Source organism: Acomys minous, assembly GCF_964271855.1.
Source record: "Acomys minous genome assembly, chromosome: 16".
In the NCBI taxonomy this organism is placed as follows: Eukaryota; Metazoa; Chordata; class Mammalia; order Rodentia; family Muridae; genus Acomys; species Acomys minous.
The window spans coordinates 20,959,208-20,974,568 of NC_140498.1; the positions used below are offsets into that span (position 1 = coordinate 20,959,208).

The window sequence follows — 15,361 nt, forward strand, 5'->3', positions numbered from 1 at the left end:
CTAAATCACATTGTTCTAACATCAGAAAATAACACACCATTTCTGCCACTCTGCATACTCAGTGAATTTCTGTCCCTGCTTCCCATCTCACTGCCAGCACATCCATCTTCCGCGGGTCCTGGAGATTATGCTCAGGGGATCAGGCTTACACAGCAAGCACCTTTACCCTGGAATATTATTTTTAAAAACGTATGTGCACCACATGTGTACTTGGTGTCCAAGAAGTTCAGAAGAGAGTGTTAGGTCACCTAAGAGTAGAGTTGTAGATAGTTGTGAATCACCATATGGGTGCAGGGAAAAAGACTGGGCTCCTGCAAGAGCAACGTATTCTCTTAATCATTGAGGCCATCTCTCCAGCCCCTGGAATATTACTTTTAAGAAAATTTTTAAGTATACAGTGTTTTGCCTGAATGTACATCTACACACCAGAAGAGGGCACCAGATCTCATTAAGACTGTTATGAGCCATGTGGTTGCTGGAAATTGAACTCAGGGCCTTTGGAAGAGAAGGCAGTGCTCTTAACCTCTGAGCCATCTCTCCAGCCCCCAGAATATTACTTTGAAAAGAAGGAAATCCTGTGTATCTTTGTGTGTGTGTGTGTGTGTGTGTGTGTGTGTGTGTGCATGCACGCGCACGTGTGCAGACCAGAAGTCTGACATCAGATGTATTTATTAATTATTTATTTATTATGTATAGTGTTTTGCCTGCATGTACACCTGCAGGCCAGAAGAGGGCGTCAGATCACATTACAGATGGTTGTGAATCACATACATACACACACACACCTCCCTCCCATGGTTGCTCAGCTCTTCGTGTTTGCACTGACTGAGCCTCATCTCCCAGCCCCAGTCTTCCCTCTTTTAACATGACAAACCCAGAGGTTCACCAAAGACAGAGACTACATAATTCCACCTGTATGAGATACTTAAAAGAGTCGGAGACAGTGGAAGGTTGGCTCCTGCGGTCTGAGGGAATGTCCAATGGATAGTGAGTTTCGGGGCTCTGTGGTTGATTTGTTCTTAGTGTTGGATCCAGGGCCTTGTCGTGCTCACAGGTGCTCTACCGTGGAACATCTGTGGCCTCAAGGTTTTATTTCTGGAAGACAAAGGCATTCCAGTGACGTTGTTATACGCAATGTCTGTAGGTGTTTGTGAGTCTCCTCCACTGGACTTTTTACATGGGTTTTGGGAATGGAACTCAAATGGTCAGGCTTGCATGGCTAACACTTTTGCCCACTGAGCTATCCCCATCTTGAATGTGTTTTTGATAGGACAAGTTATTTTATTTATTTGTTTGTTTATTATTTGTTTTTTTGAGACAGGGTTTCATTGTGTAACATCCTTGGCTGTCCTGGACACTCTTTGTAGATCAAGCCTGCCTCTGCCTACCATCCTGGCTCAACAAGTTATTTTATAAGCCATGTGTCCTCTGACATTTTTTTCTAATACTGTATGGAAAAGTGTGTGTGTGTGTGTGTGTGTGTGTGTGTGTGTGTGTGTGTGTGTGTGTGTATAGATGGTGACCCCTCAGTAGTTCTTCCACCTTACTCTTTAAGGCAGGGTCTCTCGGTCAAACCCTGAGATCCTGGATGTGGTTAGTCTTGCTAAGCAGCCTACTCTGAGGACCCCCCACCCCCATCTGCCTTCTGAAGCAGATTTACAGGCAGGTTCGCAGCCCTACCTGGCATTTATATGGGATCTAGGGAATCTAAACCCAAGTCCTCAGGAACCACTGAGGCATTGGCCCTATGCCTTGTATGGGATTAATAAAAGTATAGATAATTGCCAGGGTTTTTGTTTGTTTGTTTCGTCTTGGTTTTGGTTTTGAGGGGTGTTAGTGCTGGCTGTCCTGGAACTCACTCTGAAGACCAGGTTGGCCTGCTCCCCTAGTGCTGGGATTAAAAGCATACTCCACTACCACCTGGTCAAGGACATTGTCATTTCAAAGGCAAGTCAAAGAGAGATGGCCATGGCTTTCTTCCTACATATGAAACAAGGAAAGCCTTTGCTTCTCTCTTACTATTCACTTCAGTCTCACAGAGTAGACACTGATTGTCCAATTTACATGTAAGTAAAATGAGATTTCAGGTAGGCTAATTTGACAGTCACCTGCGAAGTGTAGAACCAGAATTCAAATGAAAGGCCACTGTCAAGGCTCCTTTTTTTTTTTTCAAGATTTATTTATTTATTATGTATACAGTGCTCTGCCTGCATGTACACCTGCAGGCCAGAAGAGGGCACCAGATCTCACTGTAGATGGTTGTGAGCCACCATGCGGTTGCTGGGAATTGAACTCAGGACCCTTGGAAAAGCAGCCATCCCTCCAGCTCCCTTATCCTTTCACTGGGTTATTTAGTTTCTGCAGATGGGTCATATGGGAACACACTCATAAAAATTACACATTTTTAGGAAATAAATTGCTGGTTATTTTATTTAATAAAGACCAGCGGTCTTGCATCAAAGGCTTTATGGCAGAGGTGCAGCGGCACTTTGTAACTTCTTATCTTCTTGCCATCCCTTCCTCTCAACCTTGTTGTTCTTGTTTGCTGAGTCTCATAAAGCCTAGACTGGTTTAAAGTCTGCAGCTGAGGCGGCCTTGAACTCCTATCCTCTTGTGTTCTCCATTAGTGCTGGGCCTTTAGTTCTTACTGTTGCTAATGAACTTCAGTGATGGCGATGTCCCACTCTTAGTAGTGTGGGAGTGTGTGCTTAGTTCAGTTTATTACATGTCTGCATACACCCTTGCCGTGCCTCACAGGAGATGGAAGATGCTTCCTCATCCTGTTAGTTTGGGTTTAGCCATATGCTCTTCCTTTTCCACTAAGATGCTGCTTGAAAGCTAAAGAATACATACTAAAATTCAGGAAAAAATTTACAATATTAAACATATATGTGTATCACACACACGTTGTGCTAAACAGCAAAGACAGGGGAGGCAAAAGGTATGTGGGCAGTAAGGGTCGTGTAGCACTGGCTCTGTGCTGCAGTTCTAAGTTTTTGTTTTGGCGGTTCTGGGAGGTTGAAGTCAAGGCACTGTGCTCCTGCGCTGGGCCCTCAGCTTGTTTGGTGTTGGGAGGTGAGGTCTTGGTGAACCCTCAGCTAAGACTTCCCACTTGTGACTCTCCTGCTTTCCTCGCAGACCCTGGGATTTGCAGGTGAGGACCCCCTCCAGCTGCACAAGTTTATTTCTATCTAGGCATAGATTTATGAGGTAAATGGAGATTTACAGGGTCTCAGACAGCAATGTTGTATTCCATCAGACACAATTGAAAGGGGATTTTCAGAGTTCTACTGTGAAGCAAGAAGAAAGACTTGGTTGTGCTGCCATCATGGTCGTGTGGTACAGCTACAGCTCAGCCTTAGGGATCCACACCTGCCTGTCGAGACGGTCTGTGAGAGACTGAAGGGCAGCTAGATCTGTGCCCTAAAGTCTGACGGGTAGGTGAGCTGAGCACAGTGAACCTGAGGATCCTGGGACATGGGGGGTCGGGGTGATGGTGGCGGCTGACTGCATCTTGGAGAGGGGTGGCTGATGGACGCCCAAGGCGGCTCAGGCTTCTCATCCCCAAACAGCCTTTTGCCATTTATTGTTTAAGATGGGGGTGGGGCGGGTGGGGGGAGAGGCCTTGCTTTGTAGCCTAGATTAGCCTCAAACTCCTGCCTCTTTGCTAAGAGTGCTAAAATGACTGTGTGCAACCATCCTTTGTTGTGTTTGTTTGGTTTTTTAAAGAAAGTCTCACTATCACCTAGTAATGGTCTTGAACTCCCAGACTCAAGCAGTCATTCCTCCTCAGCCTTCAAGTAGCAAGCACCTTAGCACTTTTTTTTTTTTTAATAACATTGGAGATTGACCTGGGGCCTTGTCGTGCTAGGCAAGGACTCCACACTCAGCTACATCATCAGCCCTGTAATTTATTTTTCAGCCATGTTTCTAACAATATCAGAGGTGAGGCCTGGGGGCTGGAGAGGTGATTCAGTAGTTGAGTTGTACTGGCTGCTCTTCTAAAGAATCTAAGTTCAGGGACTGGAGAGGTGGCTCAGTGGTTAAGAACACTGACTGCTCTTCCAGAGGTCTTGGGTTCAATTCTCAGCAACCACATGGTGGCTTACAACCCTCTATAATGTGATCTAATGTGCACTGTATACATAATAAATAAATCTTTTAAAAAAGGATCCAAGTTCAGTTCCTAGCAAGCACATGGTTTCTCACAACTGTAACTCCAGGTCCATGTGGTCTGATGTCCTCTTCGGGCCACCATGGGCACTGCATGCATATGATGCACAAGACTATCCTTACTCAGCTGGGGGGCAGGGGTGGCCACAGCGTGGAAGCACACAGATAATCCGAGTTTGAGGCCAGCCTAGTCTACAGAGTGAGTGCCAGGACAGCCAGGGCTCCATTATACAGAAAACTCTGTCTTGTAAAAACAAAAATACCTAACTACAGTGAAGAAGAAAACCAAAAGAAGGGCCTAGAAAGAGAGCTGAGTGCTTAAGAACATGTAGTCCCTGCACTCTGGGAGGCAGAGACAGGCGGATCACTGTGAGTTTGAGACCAGCCTCTTCTACAAAGTGAGTCTAGGAAAGCTAAGGCTACACGGAGATACACTGTCTCAACCAAGAAAAGAAAAAAAAAAAAAGAAAAGGAAAGAACATGGACTGCTCTTGTAGTCTAAATTTGGTTCATAGCTTGCATATCAGGCAGCTCATGAGCACCTATGACTCCAGCTCTAGGAAAGCCAACATTCATGTTCACAGACTACATACAGATACACATAAATAGAAATAAAAAGATAAATCTTAAAAATAAGCAGAGGAGCTGGATGGTGGTGGCGCACGCCTTTAATACCAGCACTCCGGAGGCAGAAGCAGGCAGACCGCTGTAAGTTTGAGGCCAGCCTGGTCTAGAAACTGAGTCCAGGACAGCCAACACAGAGAAACCCTGTCTTGAAAAAAATCAAATAAATAAATAAAATAAAAAGCAGAAAATCCAAGAAAAAAAAGTTGGCAAGATAGCTGACTAAGAACATGTTGCCAAATTTAACAACCTAAGGGCCATCTTGGACTCCCACTTCCACACACATACCGTGGCACACCAAATCACACAAATAATAAATAAATGTAAAATAATTTTTAAAGAAAAAAGGAGGCAAACATGGTGGTAACAGTTTAATTCCAGTACCCACGAGGCAGGGGCAGGTGGATCTCTTGAGTTTGAGGATAGCTTGGTCTACAGAGCAAGTTCCAGGACAGCCAGGGCTACACGGAGAAACCCTGTCTTGAATAACTGGGGTTGGGGAGAAGGATTTGGAGGACTAGTGCGGCAGTCCCAGGAACAGAATAATAGAAATTACAGTGAAAGCACAGCAGTGGGCAATTCCCTACATAGTTCATTGACATCTGCAAGGAGTGAGCTGCCATATTACAGGGCATGCTTGTGCCTAGTACTAGGCTAATAAAACCCACCCACACCAGTCTTACCATTTTAAACTTCTGGAAGGAGGGTCCCTTGTGACATGTGAAGACCCACACCACAGTAGGAACTAGAAGACCTGAGGGGGGAGGATCTAGGGAAATTGGTGAGAATGCATGTGCTGTGCACGTGGGAGGAACTGCATTTGCTTCTAACACCTAGTAAATGCTAGGTGAGCGTGGTGGCTCCCCTGTAACCATAGCACTCAGGAGCAGAGACAGATGGGCAAGTAGACTCAGCTGGACTTTTCAGTGTGGACTCTGGGGTCATGTGAAAGACCCTGGGTCAGTGGATAAGGTGGACAGTGATTGAGAAAGATACGTGGTTTCAGCCCCTAGCCTCTACTTACACGCACACACATGTATGTGGGTAAGAGGGCAACGTGTGGGGCTCTGGGGAACAACCTCAGGTGTGAGACTTGGCAGCAGCCCATTCGCCCAGCTGACCCTCCCTCAGTTTAAATAAGGGCTTCACTCACATGCCGGGTCATTCGCTCATTTCAGTTACCCAGTTCAGCAGGCATTTTAGTGGATCCATAGTGTGTGGAGCCATTACACTGTCAGTTATATATAGGATGTTTTCATTGGAATAGTAAGACATCCTATATCTCCTCCATCATTTCCTCCCCATCAGTCCTGCCTCCTCCTCCTCAGTTTCCTCTTAACCTGAAACAATATCTCACAGTAAACCCTTAGCAGACAGTGGAGGCAGGCAGCTCGTTGGTGCTGCCAGCCAGCTTGCTGCCCTTTACCAGTGTACTTGATAAACCTGTTTTCTTCCTAAAAGAAAACCATACAGTGTGCATTTGTAGCATGCCAGTAGTGCCAGCTTTTGAGATGGCAAGACAGCACAATCAAAAGTTCCAGACTCCAGAGGCTCAAGAGATGGCTCAGTAGTTACGAGCACTGGCTGAGCCAGGAGGTGGTGGCACACACCTTTAATCCCAGCACTTGCAAGGCAGAGGCAGGCGGATCTCTGAGTTTGAGGCCAGTCTGGTCTACAAAGCCAGTCCAGGACAGCCTGGGTAACACAGAGAAACCCTGTCTTGAAACCCACCCACCCCCTTAAAAAAAAAAAAAGCCCTGGCTGCTCTTCTGAGAGGACCAGTTCAATTCCCAGCACCCACATGGCAGCTCACACCTAGCTGTAACTCCAGTTCCAGGGGATCTGACACCCTCACACAGACATACAAACAGGCAAACACCAAAGAGCAATGCACATGAAAGAAAAATAAATTATTAAAAGAAACCTCAGGGGGCTGGAGAGATGGCTCAGAGGTTAAGGGCTCTGTCTATTCTTCCGGGGGTCTTGAGTTCAATTCCAAGCAACCAAATGGTGGTTCACAGCCATCTACAGTGAGATCTGGTGCCCTCTTCTGGCGTGCAGGCACACATGCGGGTAGAATACTGTATAAATAGAAAAAGAAATTTCAAAATGCTACCTCATAATAACTCTTCAAAAAGTACATAGGCATCAAACTGAAAAGTCTTCTGAAGTGAACTTCCCATCTTCTGGATGGAAACTCCCTGCCAAGTGGAAGGCGTCTCCAGAGCCCTTCTGTCCACCCCAGGCTGGGTTGTTTGCATTCTAAACTAGAGGCAAATGATACAAAATTGGAAAATTTTAGTAACTGGGTATATTATAGGCAGTCCTTTTCCTTTAAGTATCTTCCTTGTTTTGAAATAGGGTTTCACGTGTAGCCTGGCTGTCCTGGACTCACTCTGTAGACCTGGCTGGCCTCAAACTCGGAGATCCTCCTGCATCTGCCCCTGAGTGCTGAGATTAAAGGTGTGTGCACCATTACTACCCAGCTCCTTTAAGTGTTTTAAAAAGAATTGCTGTGGGCTTGTTTTTCTAATGATGACACCTGGATGAGGCTCTTCCCTCTTTGCTGAGGGGAACATTTGCATGGTCTGGAACTCTGATGCATGCCATGTGCCCACTGGCATTTCGTCTGCAAGCCTGAGTTGAAGGATCTGGAACAGACCTCAACACTTACAAGATTCCTTCCCAAGACAGCTGAACAATGAAACCTTAGAAACACATGGGGTTTACTGACTTTTATTGACTATAACACAGGAACAAATGGTCTAGTGTCCTAGGGTTGTTTGAATATTGAGTGGATGGGGCTAGAGAGATGGCTCAGAGGTTAAGAGTGCTACCTGCTCTTCCCAAAGGTCCTGAATTCAATACTCAGCAACCACATGGTGGCTCACAACCAACTGTAATGAAATCTGGTGCCCTCCTCTGGCATGCAGGTGTACATGCAGACAAAACACTGTATACATAATAAATAAAGCTCTTTTAAAAACATTATTTTTTTAAAAAAATATTGAGTGGAATCCCAGATTAAGAGACTCAGACAAGTTGGGCGGTAGTGGTGCACACCTTTAATCCCAGTATTCTCTTTGAGTTTGAGGACAGCCAAAAATAAATCATAGTAACGGAATGAGAGAGTGGCCTGGAACACTTTGTAAATAATGGGTTTCCCAACAAAAACAGTAGCAAGGCCTCTTACTGTATATATGCAGAGTAGAGACTGGGGGGAAAGGAAGAGGTGAAGTTGAAATTGCCAGTATTTAACAGTGTTTACCTTTAAAATTCTAGCCAGGGGCTGGAGAGATGGCTTAGTGGATAAGAGCACTGGCTGCTCTTCCAGAAGTCCTGAGTTCTTCAATGCCCAGCAACCACATGGTGGCTCACAACCATCTATAATGAAATTTGATGCCCTCTTCTGGCCTGCAGGTGGACATACAGATAGAACATTCATTATGCATTAAATAAATAAATTTTTTTATTTTTTAAAGTGTTCTAGCCAAGTGTGGGTAACTAAGAAAACCCAAACCAAATTTGGGAAGCTAAGAAAGGAGGCTGTGAGCCCAGGCCAGCCTGGGCTATATAATGCAATGTAGTGGGGGGGGGGGGCAGTGAAACATGAGGTTTCCTTTTTGTTTTAACCTGTGTTCTGGAGGAGTCCAAGGAGCCATAGCCTTGGTACAACTGTGGTGAGGCTGGAGAGACGGTGCTCAAGGACAACAGAGCCAAAGCTTGGGGCTGTGAAGACCCAAGCATAACCAGGAGCCACAGAAGGGCAAAAGAAAAGGAGTGATCACACATTTGCTTGTCACTGCCATTATCTGACCCTGAAGTCACATGTGGGTGGGAGCGAGACTGCAGCTAGACTGGTTCTAGAAATCATTGAAATAGTCCAAATAAGAGAAGCTGCTGTGTTAGTGCATGTAGCAAGTAAGTGAGAGGAAGAGCGCTCAGAGGAGCCTGGAGGAACTGAGAGCGCCTGTAATGGTGGCGCATGCCTTTTAATCCTTGAGTTCCAGGACAGCCAGCGCTGCATAGAGAAACTCTGTCTCAAAAAACAAACAAAGCCCAAAAAACAGCTGCTCCCAGTTGACACTAAAGCAAGACTATTGGGCAGGAATGTGAAGGAAGAGCACTTTTTAATTTATTTTTATTTTTTTAGACAGGGTTTCTCTGTGTAGCCTTGGTTGTCCTGGACTGGCTTTGTAGACCAGGCTGGCCTTGAACTCACATCAGTCTACCTGCCTCAGCCTCCCAAGTGCTGGGGTTAAAGGGTTGAGGATGCCATGATGGAGGCCCTTGCTATCTGCAGATCACAGCATCCTGTTGAACTCGTCATTCTGGAATTGCAAGGACCTCTAGGCTGAGCACATACAGGCCCCTAGTCATAGAGGAGGCCAGTTGTGTTACTATGCAGCATTCACATAACTTGACTGTCGTGGTGGTGGGGATGGAACATACAGTATCACAGGTTGTAGGTGAGCACCTTGTTGCTGTGTCCCGTCTCCAGCCCAATAGGTGGCCATTATTTAACCAGTTCAGATTGCTTTCTCACCTCCTTTGTAACTGTCTGGGCTCCAAGGCTTCCCCACCTCACCGGCCACCACAGGGACTTTGCCCGTGTGGGGTATTCGTGCAAGTGCCCAAGGTTGTGAATCTGCCAGGGCTACCATATTTTACAATATCGTACCACCAACCCCTACCCACGCCAGGTAAATTTTTGGCTAGTTGAGGATGTGGCCCAGTAGTTCTGTTGGCTGAAAGCAGTGGATGTTAGAAAAATGAGCTGTTCCTTCGGCACTTGTCTGCAGCTGTTTGCATGTGGTTACTCAGAGGTCTTAGGTTTGCTGGAGTGGAGGGGGGGGTCTGTTTTAACCCGAGGCAGCTGGCTGGCTCATCAAATGACTTGACACCTTTGGTGTCTACCGTCACTAGAAAGATATGAAAATGACCAACCCAGCAGTAGCTCTGTGGGGCAAAGGATGGTAGTAGGGAAGATAGAAACAAAAGAAATGTTAGAGCCCAGTGTGGTGCCTCACACCCTAATCCAGCACCTGAGAGGCTGAGGCAGGAGGAGGAGACTTCAAGGCCAGCCTGGGCAACATAGAACAACCCTGTCTCTAAAAACAAAGAAAAGAAAACCGGGCATGGTGGTACACACCTTTAATCCCAGCACTCAGGAGGCAGAGGCAGGTGGATCACTATGAGTTCAAGGCCAGCCTGGTCTACAAAGCGAGTCCAGGATAGCCAAGGCTAACACAGACAGACCCTGTCAGGGGCGGGGAATATTGGCAAATATATTTCCTCTGAATAATTAAAGAAGGATGGAGGATATATTTACATTCTTCAAATAAAACTTTTTGAACCAGTTTTATGAGGAATGCATTCAGGAGGGCGGCTCTCTTCTCCCTGGCCATCCTCTGTGGCAGCAGGAAGCAAAAGAACCTCCATGGAGCAGTGCGACACCTGTTGGTTACAAGGGCTTGTTATTTTTTTAAAGATTAATCTATTTTGTATGTGTATTAGTTTTGCCTGCATGTATATATGTGCACCACGTGCATATCTGATGTCTGAGGAGGACAAAAAAAAGGGTGTTCCTGGAATTGGAGTTACATGTGGTTGTGAGCTACCGCGCGTGCGTGCGTGCGTGCGTGCGTGCGTGCGTGTGTGTACGTGTACACACGTGCGGCGTGTGCTGTAGATTGATCCCAGGTCCTCTAGAAGAACAGCCAGTGCTCTTACCCACTCAGCCATCTCTCCAGCCTCCAAAGGCTCTTAAGTTGGATTCTTGGACTGATATCGTGTGGTATACCCCACAGTTGCCTTTCTCAGTCAGCTATGTACCCATACATGAACTTAAAGGAATGCCAGCTAGCAGCTGAACCATCAGCTCAGCAGTTGACAGTGCTGACTGTCTTTGAGAGGACTCAGGTTCCATTCCCAGCACTCACATGGCAGCTCACAACTGACTCTTAACTCTGGTCCCAGGGGATGCAATGCCCTCTTGTGGCCTCCACACAGGCAAAACACCCATACACAGAAAATGGATAAAAAGAAAAGGTTGATAATGTGGGAAAGAAGGATGGCAACAATTGAGACTGAGAGGTGGAGGAAGCTGTCCTCTGACCAGAGCACAGGCTGATAGCTGCAGCACTCAGTGCCTTGGTCAACAACTCATCAGTGCACGCCCACACTCTGCTTCTAAGGCAGGAGCCCTTCCCTGCAGGCAGAGCGGGATAGCGTGGATTCTCACCTGGGTTCTGACCTGCTCTGACGCCTCTAAAAACTGAAAATTAAAACCTGTTAGGAACTTCTTTTTTTGGTTTTACGAGACAGGCTCGCTCTGTATTAGCCTTGACTGTCCTGGACTCATTTTGTAGACCAGGCTGGTCTCAAACTCAACAGTAATCTATCCGCCTGCCTCTGCCTCCCGAGTGCTGGGATTAAAGGTGTGTGCCACCACGCCCAGCTAGCAAAACAAAACAAAACAAAACAAAAACCAAAAATCCTCCAAGGCCACCCCCATCGGCTCACCTCCTCCAAAGGCACAGCTCCTAGTCGTTCACAGACAGCTCCACTAGCTGTGGGCCAGGCAGTCTAATCTAAGTCTGTGGGGCCATTCTCATCAGACTGCCACAGCTCCTTTGCTTGGAAGTAACAGAATCCATATCGACCTTAGAACAAGGGGAAAAAATGTATGGGTTCATATGAGTGGACAGTCGGGTGGGAGAGGGGCCAGGCCACAGGCAGGTCCTGGTGTGGCAAGCCACGGCATTCCTGTGATGGTCTCCTGCGGACCCTCACACTAGGTGACGTGGCCATCCTCATGTTTGGGGCTCCCTTTCCCACAGCAAGCTAGATGTACAGTTCTGACTGGGCAGGGCAGCCCTGGTGAGGAGGTGGAAATAAAGGGAAGCAGACATGCAGGGAGGTCTGAGCCCACAGGGAGTGCGGCAAGACTGCAGGTCCCTGGGTGGAGCCACTGTTGGAAGCACAGAGGACCTGAGACAGGGTACTGTGTCCTAAGTCCACGGTTCATGTGTTTCAGCATCTTCATGAGACAGTGAAGAGGAATCTTGACAGCGCTGCCTCCCCTCAGAACGGCGATCAACAGAATGGCTATGGAGATCTATTTCCTGGGCACAAGAAGACCCGCAGGGAGGCTCCTCTGGGCGTCAGCGTGTCTGCCAATGGGCTCCCTCCTGCCTCACCCCTTGGTCAGCCTGATAAGCCTCCTGGGGGAGATGCCTTACAGTCTGGTGGGAAGCACTCGCTGGGGCTAGATTCTATCAGCAAGAAGTGTCTGGCAGACTCAAGCATCCACCTGAACGGAGGAAGCAGCTCCAGTGAGCCATTTCCTCTGAGTCTGAGTAAAGAGCTCAAGCAAGAGCCAGTGGATGACCTGCCATGCATGATCGCGGGGGCTGGCGGCTCCGTGGCCCAGAGCAATCTCATGCCCGACCTCAACCTCAATGAGCAGGAGTGGAAGGAGCTCATTGAAGAGCTGAACAGGTCAGTGCCTGACGAAGACATGAAGGACCTGTTTACTGAGGACTTTGAGGAGAAGAAGGATCCAGAGCCCCCTGGGTCTGCCACACAAACCCCCTTGGCTCAGGACATTAATATTAAGACTGAGTTCTCTCCAGCAGCCTTTGAGCAGGAGCAGTTAGGCTCTCCACAAGTGAGGGCTGGGTCTGCAGGACAGACCTTTCTGGGACCTTCATCTGCCCCTGTGGGCACAGATTCTCCAAGCCTTGGGAGCTCTCAGACTCTGTTTCATACCACTGGTCAACCTGGGGCAGACAATCCCAGTTCAAACCTGATGCCGGCATCAGCCCAGGCCCAGAATGCACAAAGAGCCCTCGCAAGTGTGGTATTGCCCAGCCAGGGCCCAGGAGGGGCCTCAGAGCTGCCCTCTACTCACCAGCTCCAGCAGATAGCTGCCAAGCAGAAGCGTGAGCAGATGCTGCAGAATCCACAGCAAGCTGCCCCAGCACCTGCCCCGGGCCAGCTGTCCACATGGCAGCAGGCGGGGCCCTCCCACAGTCCCTTAGATGTCCCTTATCCCATGGAGAAGCCTACCAGCCCTCCTGGCTATAAGCAAGACTTTACCAACTCAAAACTGCTCATGATGCCTAGTGTAAACAAGAGTTCTCCTCGGCCGGGAGGCCCCTACCTCCAACCCAGCCACTCAAACCTGCTGAGTCACCAGTCACCAAGTAACTTGAATCAGAGCTCCGTGAATAACCAAGGGTCTGTGCTAGACTACGGCAATACAAAACCCCTCTCTCATTACAAAGCAGACTGTGGGCAGGGCGGGCCTGGGTCTGGCCAGAACAAGCCAGCTTTGATGGCGTATCTTCCCCAGCAGCTGCCTCACCTGAGTAATGAGCAGAACTCCTTGTTTCTGATGAAACCAAAGCCAGGAAGCATGCCCTTTCGGTCACTGGTTCCACCTGGTCAGGTGAGTAGGAGCCTTCCCTTCCCACCACTCTGCTATGGGCTCGGGTGAAGTCCCCTACTAAACTAGAAGTCAGTGGGCAAGAGACAGTGGTGGGAGCAGCTGCTGTCACCATTTGAAGTGGAAACTGTAAAAAAATAGACCAGGAAAATGTCAGACATGTTTTGTGCTCATTTAGCCCTAGCTGGCTGTGCAGCCGAGTTGCTCTTGAACTCTGCATTCTGCTTCTACCTCTAAGTGTTGAGATCACGGGTGACTGGAATTGATCCTTAGGAAAAATAGAGTAAAATTCCTTAGTAGAGTTGGCTAGTAGTGGCACAAGCCTTTAATCCCAGCACTCAGGAGGCTGAGGCACACGCATCCCCTGTAAGTTCGAGGCCAGCCTGCTCTATGGAGTAAATTCCAATACAGCCGGGCTACCAGAGAAACCCAGTCTTGAAAGAAAAAAAATATTCCTTAGTATAATTGACATTAACTACATAGACATTTGGGAAATAACCTAGTTTAGTTGTTGCATGCCAAACAACTACATAAAGCCCTGTCTCAAAAAATAAAAATAAAATAGAAAAAACCCAAGCATGGTATCATGTCTTAAATCCCAAAAGTCTCTGCAGAGGCAGAGGCACGGGGCTCAAGGCCAGCTTGGTCTACATAATGAGACACTTGTCACAAAACAAGAAGCCAGTAATCTCAGCACAGGGAAGTTGAGGCAGCCACAAGTTTGAGGCCAACCTGGGCTACAGTGTGAGGCCATGCTTGTTTTGGAGAAGAAAAAAAAAAATGAGGAGGAAGGGATGTAGTAAGGCTACATAGCATTAAGCATGAACTCAAGAAAGGCAGAGTGTGGAGCTGGTGGACAGCACAGTCACAAAGTGCTGGGGCTCACAGCCAGTAGCCGGCTAGCCACATGGGGAAGCTCTGGCTTCAGTGAGAAACACTTTCTCAAAAAATGAAGTGAAACAATTAAGAAAAACACTTGATAAAGTCTAAACATATAAAGTATCTGAGAAGAGCTATCCCCTGTTCTCCCAGAAAAATACATGTACAAGTGGGCATAAAAGTGATTTCATGTTGGTTTGGTTTGGTTGGGGGGTGGGTAGGATGTTTGTAGGGTAGTATTGTTTTTGACGAGGGCTTTTGTTTTGGGTTGGTTAGTTAGGGCTTTGGGGGCGGGGGTATTGTTTATTGAGTTAGGGTCTCATGCATCCCTGACAGATCTGGAACTCAGAGTTCCTCTTGCCTCTGCCTCCCAAGCACTAGGCCTTAAGATGCTGCCACCATACACACAAAGGACATTTCATGTCCAGACTCTTAACAGTGGGGAAGCAGAGGCTGGGAGTTAAAGACACAACAGTGAGCAAGGTCATTACTGGGTGAGGCTTCCCTGCTGGATCACTCATACCACCTTACTTGGATCACTTCATCTTTGTTGACAGGAGCAGAACCCCTCCAGTGTCCCTGTACCAGCCCCGACTGCTAGTGTGGGGACCCAGCCTAGCGTGTCTGCGGCCAGCACTCACAGCAGCTCCCAGTATCTCAGCAGCCAGCAGCAGGCCGCTGTGATGAAGCACCAGCAGCTGCTCCTGGACCAGCAGAAGCAGCGGGAGCAGCTGCAGCAACAGCAGTTCCTGCAGAGGCAGCACCTCCTTGCTGAGCAGGTAACAGGCACAGGAAACTCTGCAGGCACCCAGTGTCAGTGCAGTGTCCTTTGAAATCCCATTTAGCCCAGCAAGAACCCAAAGCAGGTAAAGTGCTTGCTAGCCTGCCTGATGGCCTGAGTTCAATCTTCAATCCCTGTGATCCACATACATGTGAAACGAGATCACCTCCACGGTGGCCCTCTGACCTCCACACCCACACCATGGCACACATACCCCAAAGCGTAAATGTCCATACTCACACATGATATAATGCTAGATTCTTGTTTTCTTAGCAATCAGGACTAGCTAGGCTAAGGTCTGTTCTCAGCACCTACATCAAGTGGCTCACAGCTGCTTTATCAACAACAACAAAGACCTTTAATAATAAATCTATTTTAAAAAAAAAAGCCAGGCTGTTTTGTGGTAGCGTATGCCTTTAATTCCACCACTTGAGAGGCAGAAGCAGACAGAT

At 47.7% G+C, this 15,361-nt stretch overlaps 1 protein-coding gene and 2 long non-coding RNA genes across 4 annotated transcripts in view; 2 read left to right on the forward strand and 1 right to left on the reverse strand.

Annotated features, from left to right (window-relative positions):
• The window catches only part of LOC311586966, a 97,769-nt gene that overhangs the window by 64,908 nt on the left and 17,500 nt on the right, over positions 1-15,361 (forward strand). The window lies entirely within an intron of this gene.
• The window catches only part of MAML1 (mastermind like transcriptional coactivator 1), a 34,356-nt gene that overhangs the window by 10,031 nt on the left and 8,964 nt on the right, over positions 1-15,361 (forward strand). Inside the window, 2 exon segments of the mRNA XM_084763281.1 lie at positions 11,837-13,252; positions 14,686-14,907. Of these exon segments, the coding sequence (XP_084619407.1) occupies positions 11,837-13,252; positions 14,686-14,907 (1,638 nt within the window).
• LOC311586968 overlaps positions 659-15,361 on the reverse strand; it is a 41,428-nt gene continuing 26,725 nt past the window's right edge. The window contains exons 2-4 of one of the 2 annotated variants that reach the window (XR_014775710.1): positions 8,066-8,211; positions 6,722-6,878; positions 659-1,095 (exon numbers count right to left, since the gene is read on the reverse strand). This is a non-coding gene — a long non-coding RNA (uncharacterized lncRNA). Of the gene's footprint in view, positions 2,839-6,721; positions 6,879-8,065; positions 8,212-15,361 lie in introns of both variants that reach the window. The other variant, XR_014775711.1, reaches the window with a different exon arrangement.